The sequence below is a fragment of the Filobasidium floriforme genome, assembly GCF_021052385.1.
Source record: "Filobasidium floriforme strain CBS 6241 chromosome Unknown HD553scaffold_15, whole genome shotgun sequence".
NCBI lineage: Eukaryota > Fungi > Basidiomycota > Tremellomycetes > Filobasidiales > Filobasidiaceae > Filobasidium > Filobasidium floriforme.
In genome coordinates this window covers 593159-605378 of record NW_025763636.1, presented here as the reverse complement: position 1 = coordinate 605378, position 12220 = coordinate 593159, and the positions used below count along the sequence as shown (strand labels likewise).

At 53.3% G+C, this 12220-nt stretch overlaps 5 protein-coding genes across 5 annotated transcripts; 4 read left to right on the top strand and 1 right to left on the bottom strand.

The window, feature by feature from the left end:
* Positions 1 to 59: 59 nt before the first annotated feature.
* Positions 60 to 1594, bottom strand: HD553DRAFT_314043 (phosphoribosylaminoimidazole-succinocarboxamide synthase). The gene is made up of 5 exons (XM_046180302.1): positions 1332 to 1594; positions 996 to 1260; positions 782 to 937; positions 646 to 708; positions 60 to 573 (listed from the first exon to the last, which is right to left on the bottom strand). Exons 1-5 carry the CDS (start codon positions 1485 to 1487, stop codon positions 230 to 232), a joined length of 984 nt encoding a protein of 327 aa, XP_046035498.1. The 5' UTR covers positions 1488 to 1594; the 3' UTR covers positions 60 to 229.
* Positions 1595 to 1799: 205 nt separating this feature from the next.
* Positions 1800 to 4858, top strand: HD553DRAFT_297781 (methylenetetrahydrofolate reductase). The gene is made up of 9 exons (XM_046178560.1): positions 1800 to 2159; positions 2218 to 2263; positions 2335 to 2511; positions 2579 to 2731; positions 2790 to 2914; positions 2976 to 3530; positions 3590 to 3976; positions 4047 to 4166; positions 4247 to 4858. Exons 1-9 carry the CDS (start codon positions 1851 to 1853, stop codon positions 4409 to 4411), a joined length of 2037 nt encoding a protein of 678 aa, XP_046035497.1. The 5' UTR covers positions 1800 to 1850; the 3' UTR covers positions 4412 to 4858.
* A 458-nt stretch (positions 4859 to 5316) lies between these two features.
* On the top strand, positions 5317 to 7506 carry HD553DRAFT_314040 (uncharacterized protein). The gene has a single exon (XM_046180301.1). The coding sequence runs from the start codon at positions 5810 to 5812 to the stop codon at positions 7283 to 7285; it is 1476 nt and encodes a 491-aa protein (XP_046035496.1). The 5' UTR covers positions 5317 to 5809; the 3' UTR covers positions 7286 to 7506.
* A 659-nt stretch (positions 7507 to 8165) lies between these two features.
* On the top strand, positions 8166 to 9494 carry HD553DRAFT_64409 (uncharacterized protein). The gene is made up of 3 exons (XM_046184385.1): positions 8166 to 8361; positions 8443 to 8456; positions 8535 to 9494. The coding sequence occupies exons 1-3, from the start codon at positions 8302 to 8304 to the stop codon at positions 9202 to 9204; spliced, it is 744 nt and encodes a 247-aa protein (XP_046035495.1). The 5' UTR covers positions 8166 to 8301; the 3' UTR covers positions 9205 to 9494.
* On the top strand, positions 9492 to 9794 carry HD553DRAFT_273791 (uncharacterized protein; the record flags this gene model as incomplete). Its single annotated transcript, XM_046177832.1, has 1 exon — positions 9492 to 9794. A coding segment is annotated over one exon (303 nt), but the record flags the coding sequence as incomplete, so codon positions are not given.
* Positions 9795 to 12220: the final 2426 nt, after the last annotated feature.

Here is a 12220-nt window from a genome sequence, read left to right as displayed (position 1 = left end):
TACCGAAAGCTGTATTTACAATGCAAGAGTCTGCCAACTGACAGGGTCTGTCGATGTGATTCGTTTCAATTCGTTCATCACTTGTACATGGAAGCATTCGAATCTGTAGCTGATAGCTGGTCGACAGCCTCGAGGTTCGCCCTCTCGGTCCCGGAAGCAAAATTTCGAAATATCCTCCCGTCATCATATTCGAATTCTGTCGAATTACTGCTGTACAACCGAATACACATCATGCCCACTTCCCTTGCCCCATGATCCTCTCTTTAGCTTCCCTGTACTTCTGCTCCGTCTTCTTGACAACCTCTTCCGGCAGTCTGACGTTCTCGACGTTCTTCTTGTTCTCGCTAATGAGCCAGTCTCGAACGTATTGCTTGTCGAAGGAGTCCTGACCTCGTCCGGTCGCATAGGTATCGGCTGCCCAGTATCGGGACGAATCGGGGGTCAGGACCTCGTCAATCAGGATGAGTCTCGATGAGAGCGATTGAGATTCTGAGGTTGCTGGTAGCAGTCCGAATTCGAACTTGGTATCCGCAAGGATGACTCCTCGAGCTTCGGCGTGCGTCGCAGCTTCGGCTGTAGGTCGAAAAGAGGATAGCTGTCAGACTCGGTGGGGTGATGAATAGTGCTATTCGACGAGATACTGACTGTAGAGTTCGACGGCAACCCGGCTGACTTCAGCAGCCAATTCTTCTCCACAGATATCCTTGACTGCATCGCGTATTCAGAAAAGCTGTCAGCCGATGTTCCAATCGAGGTCAAAAGCAGTGATCAAGCTACTTGCCCTTGTCAGGGTGGATGTTCTCGTCATGCTCGCCTTGGTCAGCCTTGGTCGAAGGAGTGAAGATTGGCTGGGGGAACTTGTCGGATTCCTTCAAACCGGCGGGCATAGGGATCCCGTGGACGGTCTGAGACTTTTTGTATTCGTTCCAGGCGGACCCTAGAGTGCAGGAAGGGATGAGCGATCATTTCGAAATGAGCGTGTGAGGCCAGCTTACCAGTGATGTAACCTCTGACGATAGCCTCCACCTTGATCACCTCGCACTTGCGAACGATCATGCTCCTCCCTTCGAGTTGATCTCGATATTCGTCCAGACTTCTCGGGAAGCTCTGCCATGCCTCATCCGCCTTATTTCGGTCTCCTTCTTCGTTCCAGCATGTTGAAGGTGCTGGCGCAAGCACATGATGAGGCAGAATCTTGGAAAGCTTGTCGAACCAGAAAAGGGAGAGGGTGGTCAAGAGAGAACCCTTGTTCGGGATACCCTGTATTGCGATCAATTCGCATTAGTAGCCTGATGATCTTGCTCACGAATCCGCCTGCCTCGAATCCTCACGTTGTCCATAATGATGTCAAAGGCGCTGATCCTGTCTGTTGCAACGAACAGCAGCTTGTCCGAGTCTGCCTCATCGGGCAAGGCGTAAATGTCCCTGACCTTGCCCTTGGCAACGAGCTTGAGCTTCGGCATGTTGGTGTTTTCGAGCGCCGTCATCGTGATATGATCTGTGTTGACTATTAACTCTGGCGTATCGTAGCTGTGGCCAGCTTGTGGGAAGATGAACTCTTCTGCAGAGCGCAAAGTAGGAATGAAAACTCGATTCCTTGATCTATCTTGATCAATTCTCAAGGTCAAGCCGCTGCTCGCCCGGAGTTGGACCCGAAAACACTCTGCGATTACGTAATCGATCTACTCCAGCCGACACGAAGCGATACCGGCGGGGGTGCGATCGTGCTTTCATTCGGGTCTCCTATCTCTCACTCTAGCTACTCGCTACTCGCCAAAGCCTTGCATTCAATCGTTGTGCGAGCGGACAAGTCATCCAGCCGGTTCAGAAAACTAAACTCTCCGACCACGATGATGCGATTGACCGACGCCATACAGGCTCGTGCAGGCGAGCCTTATCACACCTTTGAATTCTTCCCGCCCCGCACCCCCGAAGGTCTCGCCAACTTGCTCGACCGTATCCAGCGATTGACGTCGGCACCACTGTCTCCTCCAATCGCTGTTAGTGTAACATGGGGTGCTGGTGGAAGTACCGCTACGAGGAGTCTGGAACTGGCCGCCGAGATTGCCAAATTGGAGCTCGCTCGAGGCAAACTGCAGATCATCTTGCATCTTACGTGTACAAACATGGGCAAGAAGATGGTCGATGAGGCACTGAAAGTGAGCATAGTCTACTCCATATACTTAATCTCCTGAACTTAGGTTCCATCATATACAGAAATGCAAAGAGTTGGGTGTGCAAAACATCCTGGCATTGCGAGGCGGTAAGACTCGCTCATATCACAAGTCTCGGATAAATGAAGCTGATCGAGATCCGCACCTTGATCGATATCAGACCCCCCTAGAAAAGAGGAGTATCGTCCTGCACCTGGTCCTGACACATCGCTTCTCGGAGGACAGGATATGGAAGGCCTCGAACCGGAGGAGGAAGAGCAAGAGTTCGAGTTCGCCGAGGATCTCGTACGATACATCGATCGGGAGTGGAAAGGATGGTTCTGTGTGGGAGTGGCAGGTACGTCCAGAGATCCCTCCTTGTATAAGCGGGAAAAGAGGCTGATCATGGAACCTCATCTTCGCAGGTTATCCTACCCCGCACGTTGACTCGGATACTCCCGAATCGGACATTCACTTTCTGGCACAAAAGGTCCACGCTGGCGCTCACTTCATCATCACTCAGCTGTTCTACGATGTTGATGGATTCGTCGAATGGGTCAAGAGAGTTCGAGCGGCAGGTTCGTGTTTCTGAACCGGCCAGAGGGAGACTCGTGCTAATTATCGGCGTTGATATAGGCATCGACGTACCAATCATCCCTGGGATCATGCCTATTCAGAATTACGCTTCGTTCAGGCGTCTAACCAACCTCTGTAAATGTCCGGTACCTGAACATGTGTTGAGCGATCTGGATTCGATCAAGGTGAGCGGATGTACAATGAGCCTCTAAGGCATCCGCGTATTGATCTGATCATCTACAATAGGCAGATGACGCTGCCGTGAAACGTTACGGAATCGAACTATCAACCAGCATGATCAACAAGATCATTGCGGCCGGTGTGGGCATCAGTGGGGTACATTTCTGCACTCTCAACCTGGAAAAGTCGGTGCGACGAATCCTGGAAAACTTGCGCTGGACCCTTGACCACAAGAGCGACCACGCCAGGCAGGCACGTAACCGTGCTATAGAGCAGGGACATACGATGGCTCCATTGCATGGGGCTGCCGATGCTTCAACTTCGCCATCCCAACAACTCCAGGCGTTGAGCATCTCTCCATCCGACGCTTCGCACTTGGCCGAGTACGGTATGAAGCACAAGCGCGGTGGACCAAGCGCGGATGGAGAATCACACGGGGATTCCGGGACAGACGGGTTGGTTCCCAAGCCCCGACGTCAGAATGAGAACGGGACCGGTGCTAGCGGAGCTCCTACAACTCAGGAAGATAGCTGGGACGAGTTCCCTAACGGTCGTTTCACCGATGTGCGAAGTCCCGCCTACGGAGAGATTGACGGATGGGGAAATGGTATCAAGATCACCGTAAGTAAGGTTGATATTGTCTGTATGAGATCTCGCTGACCTGGTTAGTCTGGTATCAGCCTGCACAAGCTCTAAAGGAGTGGGGGACCCCTGTCGATTACGAGTCCTTGTCATTGTTGTTCACACGATACCTTCGGAGTGACCCTGCCGCACCTACCACACCCTTCTGCGATCTCCCCATATCGCCCGAGTCGGCTTCTATCCTGGAGCACCTCATCACGCTCAATTCCGCTGCAAAGGGCTGGTGGACTGTCGGATCTCAACCCGCAGTGGACGCTGCCAAGAGTGAAGATCCAATTCACGGATTCGGCCCCAAAGGTGGTTACGTCTTCCAGAAGAGTTTCGTCGAGTTCTTTGTGAGGAACAAGGAAGAAGCCGATCGCCTGTTCGAGAGGGTCAACAAAGAGCCACACGGAAGGATCAGCTGTTACGCTGGCAACAAGAAGGTTAGCTAGTCATTTGCCTTGGGGTAAAAAGATTATCAAGTGCGTCACTAACAGGTGTCTATGACCTTAGGGCGATTTCATTACCAATGTACCGGCTCCGGGAATGAACGCGGTCACCTGGGCTGTATTCCCGGGACAAGAAATTGTGCAATCGACAATCATTGAAGAGATCTCGTTCTTGGCATGGAAGGTGAATTTGATTTATTGCTGGGCCCCGCATGCGATGGAATGCTCGCTGACTGCTTGTATCTGCGTCTCCGAACGATGCAGGAGGAAGCATTCGAGATATGGACTGAATGGTCCCGCCTCTACCCGCTTCGCTCGGCCTCTCGCCAACTTTTGCAGCAGATCAGCGAAGAATCGTGGTTAGTATCCCTGATCCACCACGATTACAAGGATACGGAAGCGTTGTGGCGTTTCCTCATGCAAGAGTAGAGCCGACGCTTCCGCCCAAATGAGAGATCTGAGAGACGAAGCTGTGATGAAAGGTTTGACGAACAAAGACGACAAGGGAGATGACTGCACGAGACTGGTCCAACATCAGTGTATCAATAGGAGAAGCCAAAAACGGGACGCCGTTCCACATCAAGCGTATCTACCTCGAAGAATTACGAGGAGGTACCGACATATCACGAGGACTCGACTTTCCCGTGTTCAACCAGCATTCAATCCAGACAAGCTACACATACCCTCGCGCCCGACGCGCCCGGGTGTGATCGAAGATTTCTCCCATTTTGTAACCGGCCAGAGCGCGCTCTGTTCTGCTCTGCCATCGGCATCTATGGAAGACACTCATAAATGAAAAGAGCCCTTTGTTCTCTCGAGCGGATGTCACCGCTCGCCGTGTCCACCTGGAAGTTGCAGGGGTTGGAGCCGAGAAGGACCATCGCCGCATCTACATGAGCGGGATTGAGACCGCATACAAGCTATCGACCAAGTGCACGGCGGAAGTTGTCGACTGGTAACTGGCCCCGCCGAATTCTCGAGCGTTCCGACGCGTCTCCTGTTTCGTCACCCGTCCCTAGTGCCCACCCATCGCAACCGATCGTCCTTCGGCTCGCGGGATCAACCGCTTCTCTGCCTTCCTGCGCCCCCCTCGGACCTGATCACCGTGAACCGCCCGCTTCCCGGAAAATCCAAGCGAGACATCACAGCAGCAGAAGGGGGAGGAGCAGCAGCAGTGTGACACGTCTTGTTGTCTCAGATCACTCGGACTAATTCCCCGAGCTAGCGAAGATCCCAGTGCCGAGCACAACTCCCAACTTTTTTTCACCCGTACCGTTCGTCCCGCGCGCCAAAGGCCGACGTCGAAGGACGGGAGACGTGCAGTGGCAGCAGCCAACAGCGTCACTCTGCATCTTCCCTGCCCGGTCTCTTTGGGCGAACCTCTGCGTTGTGACGACTCTAGTCGATGCGGGTCGAGCTGCTGTTTCACCAGCGGGTGTTGATTACAACCCCCAAGGCCCTCTCGTCATACGCGATCGCTCACGGTGTTAGGAGGTGACAAGTTTCGATCATTGTGCATGCACCTCGACCGATCACCGGGCGGGATAGCAAACATCGCGTCGAACTGGTGTTAGCTATCGAGTATACATAGGTAGACAACCGGAAATCTTTCCCTCCCGCATCGTCTGCTGGGACCCGGTCCATCGTCTCTACTCCAAGCAACCATCTCGATTCGACATTGGCGACATCCCCCCTAGTCCTAGTCCGTCCTCTTCACCCTCTCCACCTCATCCACTCCCTGTCATCTCGACCTCTCTCCCATCTCACCGCCCTATCAATCATCTCCCGTCAACCCAACTCAAAGACGTTCGCCCATCTGCAACCAAGATGTCTCTACCCGTAACCCCCACCAAGCAAATTATGCGTACCAACATCCCTTCCTCAGGTCCGTCCAGCATCCCACCTCTGAATCTCGCTGAGTTTGGAGCTGATTCCAGAGCTCGTGGTTGTGCAGACGTCGTCTTTGGCTTCTCGAACCAAAAGAATCGTCGAGCTGAACGGATCCGCCGGTCTTCCTTCGACGCACCTGAGCTTATGAACCCGTCACCGACCTCGACTACCTCTTCTTCGCCTACCACTACTTCTCCTCCCACTCCTAGCCCTTCCGCCCATCAATCTCGCAAGGTTCCCGAAAAGAAGTCGTTCTTCAACCTGAAGAACGCGTCCACTCCCAACTTTTCCGGCTTTGGCCGATCGCTCCTTCCTCCGACCCCCTCTCCTACCAAACCCAGCGGCCCTATCGGCTTGGGCATCAATATGGCTGCAGTCGTTGAACGGACCGCGCCCATCCCAGCGTCGCACCGTTTCGCAGCGAGAAAGGGTCTAAAGTCCCAACCTGTCTCGCGCTTGTTCAAGGTCGGCAAGGGAACCACGGCCACCTACTTTGAGCCCGTACCGCAGCGCCAACCGGCCATTGCGGGTCCCTCTTCCGTTCTCGTCGAGAGGGAAGAGCTGGATGCTGAGGCCAACGACGACGGCCAGGACGACGAGGATAGTTCGGATGACGAGTTCGTCAGCTACCACGACTCCTACGAGGACCTCATTTCGTCATACATGAGCCCACCCGAGGGCCATGCCGCTCTCGGACCCTCCAACTTGGCCGAGCTCATGGCCCTCAGAGAATCGACGGAACGGATCTATACCCAGGCTATCACTCAGGCCGGACCTTCCACTCCTCGACGTTCCTCTGCTCCTTCTTCAAGCCTTCCCAAGAGACTGCCGCGCAAGGCCGTTCCCTCTTACCTGAATGCCGTAGCGCGGGCCGAACCCGTCGTTGACGTCCCGGCAACGATCCCATCTCCTGTCATTCCTGAGCGCACGGGATCCTTGCCCGTTACCCCAACTCTGGAAAGTGAAATGGTCTACGACAGAAGGGCTGAAAGTCACCACGCTCGCACGTCATCGCGAGAAAGCAGCGATTCGAGTTCAAGCTCGCTTATGGATGACGAGTCGTCTCGAGACAGCTTGTGTTCGAGCATATCTTCATTGGCATCTCCGACGATGTCAGAGTCCGGCTCGATGCCCGTCACCCCTCTTACGGCGACGCAATTCCCTCAAAGCTCGCCGTTCTTTGTCAAGGGAAAGACATTCGAGCTCGACGTCGCGAGCGTCTTCTTCGCTCCTTCCCCCACTCATAACAATCTGGAACTCCCTGCCACTACGAATGATCTGGTCAGCCCCAACAAGTCGTTCTACCAGAATCAGGCGGCCACTCAATCGAGTTGGGCAATCCTCACCTCCAAGTTCAAACAGCCCTCGAGCCAGGAAAAGACGCGGTTCAAGAAGTTCTTTGGCAAATCTTAGGGCTCGGATCAACCGAACCATCCACCCCCTCATCTTCTTTGACGCACCTCTGACGACCACTTTTTCGGGGTTCATCCGTACTCTGGGATCATACGTAAATCACTTTCTGTCCTTTCTCCTTTGGGCGCTTCTATAGTTTTTCAGTAATTGCCTGGCCGCATAATAGTCACCGCTTTGTATTCCTGTTGCACTTTCGATGCATTACGATCATTACCGCTTCACAACGACCCAAATGACGCATGTCGCACAAGGTAGTAGGAAGATCGTGTTGGAGGGATACAGCAGTAGGGATACAAATTCGGCCATAGGGTCTCGTGTATGCGTTATGATCGAACCTTTGTAAGTTCTGCTTCTCAATTGGATGAACGATCCGGCAGAAGGCTAAACCTTGTAAATACAGTACATTTTTCAACACGCAGAGTATAAACCAAGGACAGCGGGATCTTATGATCTTGCCGAAGCACTCAAGGTGGAGGATCCCTGCGGAAGGGATCGATCTATGACAAAAATCGATTTACTCAAGTCCATTGCCTGCTACCACCCTGACAAGAACATGAAATGGAGGCCAGACACCGAATCCCCTCTGGAGGCCAATGACCCTGATGCTCAATACTCTGTTCTCTGTGAAGAGGTACGCAAATGTGTGTGCTTCTCGCCAAGGTCCCCGTATCCAATTGGGCTTCTCTGTAGATCACCAAGATTCTGACCGGGAAGTACGGCGCTGCTTTTGACAAGTGTGATTGATTGCACATCGCAGCTGTAGCCGGAACTTAGCTCGCTTCCTGCCGTCTTATGTTACCCCTCATACTGGAGGCCACAATCGAGGGAAACTCATTATATGTCAAGTCTCACGACGGATCCGCTTCCGAACGGTTCGGAAAAAGGGAGCGTTTAACGCGATTCAATGTTTGCTACCACACTATCATTCGTAGAGATCTGGTGACTCTCCGAATTCGGTATCACTTCCCACTGTCTAGCTTCTTCACCGGTGAGAAACAGCATTCACTCCGGTCAAAATGCCGGACGTGGTTCCGCAAGCAGGAGCCAGACCGAAAAAACAAAACTGGAATTGTCTCGTGAGTTGGTAGTGGAATCGTGCGCACAAAAAGATCTGCATGGAGACTGACGCTATTGCACGTCATTTGGTTCGAGGACAGCATTGCAAGACGAAGTGGGTGTGACATCCAACTCCTGGGAGATCCGGGTATCATGAAGCTAATCTCTGCCTCCATCTCACAACCTGTAAAAGGAACACGCCCGTACGTCGGGAAATCCAAAGTCAATTCAGCGCTCAACCGACGACCAATGCTGATACGCTCAAACCACGACGATTGACCGTGCAGTGCAGCTGCGAATCGGCACCATATTCGACCTGTCGGCGGCAGGCGGTTGAATGCGTCTCTACCGGTCAGACCGTCAAACACGTGAAGGCAGAAGATCCCGGACGCTATCGCGACGCCCATTCTTCGGGAGGTACTGTGAATCCGAACCGCGATGGAGCCTATCTGGGAAGAGGAGGGCACATGGGGCATGTGGGGGAAAGCGATATGTACAAGATTATGCAGTGGCGGTATCTGGAGCGGCAGGCAAAGGACATCGGGAAGCCCTTCATCACCGCCACAACGCAATGGCTGATCCACGACCCAAGGACGCTCGGTCTGTTCTTAAATCGTCCTCTCTTGAACTCGCCAAGCACACCCAAAACACACGCTGCCGCGCTGCGATGTAGCTTGTGCGGATACAGGCCCGTAGGTGACCAGCTCAGGGCGTTGGAGCTCCATGCGGCCGGCTGCGTCTATGGGATCGAACAGTTTAGCGACGATGATATCCCGGCTGATATCATCGGGCTGCAGGATGGGCTGAGCGCTAGGGAGAGCAATGCAAATGGGGTTCCGGTAAGCGACACGGTCCCGATTTAGGCCAAGCTCGCCAGCCAACGTCTTTTTTTTTCCTCATCAGCACTGGAATCATCTTTTGCATCTGATAGACATCAGCAGGCAGCGGGACACACACAACCGGGAGACTATTGCCAGAATGGTAGATGAGCCCAAGACTCGCAGAAGGGCGATGAGCCAAGGATGAACTTGTATTGAATCGAGAGTTCATATATTTATGGTGATCCCGAACCGACCTCAAACTCGTTCCGCTAGACCAACTCCAGCAGAATCTTAGCTTTATTCATGCCTAGATCCTGGTAGACGATGTCTTTGCAAAACAAATGGTTCTTTACTCAGCAACTCACAGTGGTTACTACTTCATGTCAATTGTGGCAATTGTTGTAAGTGTTATTAGTGCAGCGTACTACCTACGAATTGTACGAGTTATCCACTTCGACGCTGCTCCAGCAGACCAAGACCAAGAAACAGCAGTAACAACTACTGCTTCACTAACAAACGTGCATAGCTTTGCTATCGCAACATTAACTCTGGCAATTGCACTATTCGTGTTCAAACCATCATTCATTTTAAATAGCACACATCTTCTGGCTCTATCACTATTCAACGTATAATGACATCCCTCCGTCTGATGGTCCGCAAGAAAGCTGCGACGCTGTCGAACTGCGCCTGGTCGGTCGCTGCGAGCTTGTTCGTCCCCTTCCAGTAAAGCGCTATTTCCCTAGTCCGGGAAAGGGTTGGAGGGAAGGCAGGGAAGGAGGTGGAATGCCCTTCTAACCGATTGATACAGGTCGCACTTAATCCGAGGTTCCCTTTTTCTGGGTCCCAGTGTGAGATGAGGTCATCGATGGTTTCCATCGGCGACGAGAAGCCGGAAACATGAGGGCGCGAGTGATCTAGGCGCGCAAGCTGCGGACTGAAAGGACCCCGTCGCGAGAGATCGAACCAGATGCTGTCGAACCTCATGTCGCTCACCCATACCTCCTTCATTTCGGGCCCAGCCGGATTTTTGCTGGCTTTCGTATGGGCATCTCTATGAAGTCCTTCCATATACGGTCCTGCCCAAGATATTCGCGCCGCCCGGGGATACGGTTGGCGGAGGAGTTCATGCCATTCCTTGTCGGTTCTCCTTTTACCTTTTTTCTTGTCGAGGTCACCGTACATCGACATTTTCGTGCTCCAATAGATGATCCCGTCTATACCATTGACTGATGAACTGGGGTCCAGGTCAGTCGTCCCGGAGAGAGGTACCAGGTCAGTCGTCCCGGAGAGAGGTACAATACCGTCCCCATTAAGCTTGTAATTGAGGCGGTACTTGGTCGCAGCATATTCGACGAAGCGCTGGCTGAGCTCCCTGATTATTCGCCTCTCGTCCTCAGTGGCCCTGGGCGGGAGCACGATCTCACGCGTATGTTCAAAGCCGGGAGGCTCGCCGGCAACGGCGAGGTCCTCGCTGCCAAGATATACGCGAGCGCAGGAGTGGAGTGAAGCACCAACCGGGCCGAATCTTATCCCCAACAAGTCGCAAATCTTGCTGTCCACTTCGGCCGCATATCGGACTTCCGCCACAGACATCTTCAGACGTTCCATTCTAACGGTGGGTATGAAATCACTGTCCGACGGGAATCGTCAGCTCAGCGCACGTGGCTTGGCACGTGAGACGGTGAGGAAAATGGACCTACTGGCTCAGTATGTTCCTAGCCGTTTCCCAACGTTGATGCGCAAGGCTCGAGTGATCTGAGTCGGCGATATTCATCATATTGAGTGCTAACACTGATTTTGGCCACTCGCCTCGGAGCATATTCTCGTGAGGATGGATGAACGCGATATTGCCAGGCCCGTCGAGATAGACCGGATAATCGGGGAACTTGGGGTCGCCAGGCACGACGAGATCGATATGCTCGAGGGAGACTAGTCCCCCCAAGTGCGTGCAGTAGCGGTGGTCACTTGGACATTGGGCATAGTTCTTAGGTCCCCCAGCCACCGTCGCATCGCAGGGCTGTTTGACCGTCGGAACCAAGACGCAGCCGCTGTAATCGCTGAGCAGGGGGGCGCCTGTGTTTGCAAGGTTCTCCAATCGAGGCAGATGATTGCCTAACCACTCTTGCCGGTACCACTCTTTCCGGCGTATTGTCTCCAGTTCGTCTGACCCCTCCTTTGATCCCCCGTCTGCCTCCTCGTCTGCCTCCTCGTCTGCCTCGTCGATTGACTCGTCGTCTGCCTCGATTGACTCGTCGTGCGCCGGTCCAACCTTGGCCTTGTCGTTCCCTCGCTTCTTGAGGATACGTCGCAAGCGTTGGGGCAGCCACCTCATGAAATGTGACCCCAAACGACGAGCCTATAATAATGTCATCATGTTTTAATTTGAGGCACAACACTGTCAGCCAACGAATTCCTCAGAATAGCGGACGTCTAGGCTGTAGACTCACCAGCGATAACTTAGTCCACCACACTGGGAAGCGAACGAGAGGACAGGTGGCCGTTATTTGCGAGATCAGTTGTTCCGCAGTGGTTCCCTTGTATGCCGCTACTTGCGGTGGTAACACCTCGATCAGCCAGCGGGCGAAAACCTCGAAATCTTGGTCGGTTTGAGGGATTGGGAAACTGAAAGTGGTACGATAACCAGGTTTTTTGGTGTCAAACCGCCGTTTCAATATGATTCCAGCCGATCTGGTTTTTTTTCTCGCTGCGGGATCCAAACGCGCGAAGCCCCGAGCCAACGCAATCTCCAAATGCCAATCCCATGGCTGCAGAGTACGGTGTAATGGCAGCGGTTTGGGACCATACGGCCACGGTATGTGGATCCATCTAAGACGCTTACTAGTACCCTTGATTTGTCTAGGGTTAAGGCAAGGGTTTTGAATCGCCTCCTTGAGATACCGGGCGTCCGGACTCAACGGCACCGTAGCAGGTTCACACGCTCCTGGTTTTCGCAGTACATCGGTATCGTTGTACTGGGCTTGGACATGTAGATCGGTATCGTTGTACTCGGCTTGGACATGTAGATCGGTATCGTTGTACTCGGCTTGGACGTGCCCGG

Excerpts from the sequence above, each read along its gene's own strand:
- HD553DRAFT_314043 (XM_046180302.1), bottom strand. The coding sequence starts at position 1,487 with ATGACGGCGCTCGAAAACACCAACATGCCGAAGCTCAAGCTCGTTGCC. Across the intron at positions 1,261-1,331 it reads TTGACATCATTATGGACAAC|GGTATCCCGAACAAGGGTTC; the intron begins GTGAGGATTCGA and ends ATCGCAATACAG. Across the intron at positions 574-645 it reads GGTTGCCGTCGAACTCTACA|CCGAAGCTGCGACGCACGCC; the intron begins GTCAGTATCTCG and ends TTCGACCTACAG.
- HD553DRAFT_297781 (XM_046178560.1), top strand. The coding sequence starts at position 1,851 with ATGATGCGATTGACCGACGCCATACAGGCTCGTGCAGGCGAGCCTTAT. Across the intron at positions 2,160-2,217 it reads TGGTCGATGAGGCACTGAAA|AAATGCAAAGAGTTGGGTGT; the intron begins GTGAGCATAGTC and ends CATCATATACAG. Across the intron at positions 3,977-4,046 it reads GTTACGCTGGCAACAAGAAG|GGCGATTTCATTACCAATGT; the intron begins GTTAGCTAGTCA and ends CTATGACCTTAG.
- HD553DRAFT_314040 (XM_046180301.1), top strand. The coding sequence starts at position 5,810 with ATGTCTCTACCCGTAACCCCCACCAAGCAAATTATGCGTACCAACATC.
- HD553DRAFT_64409 (XM_046184385.1), top strand. The coding sequence starts at position 8,302 with ATGCCGGACGTGGTTCCGCAAGCAGGAGCCAGACCGAAAAAACAAAAC.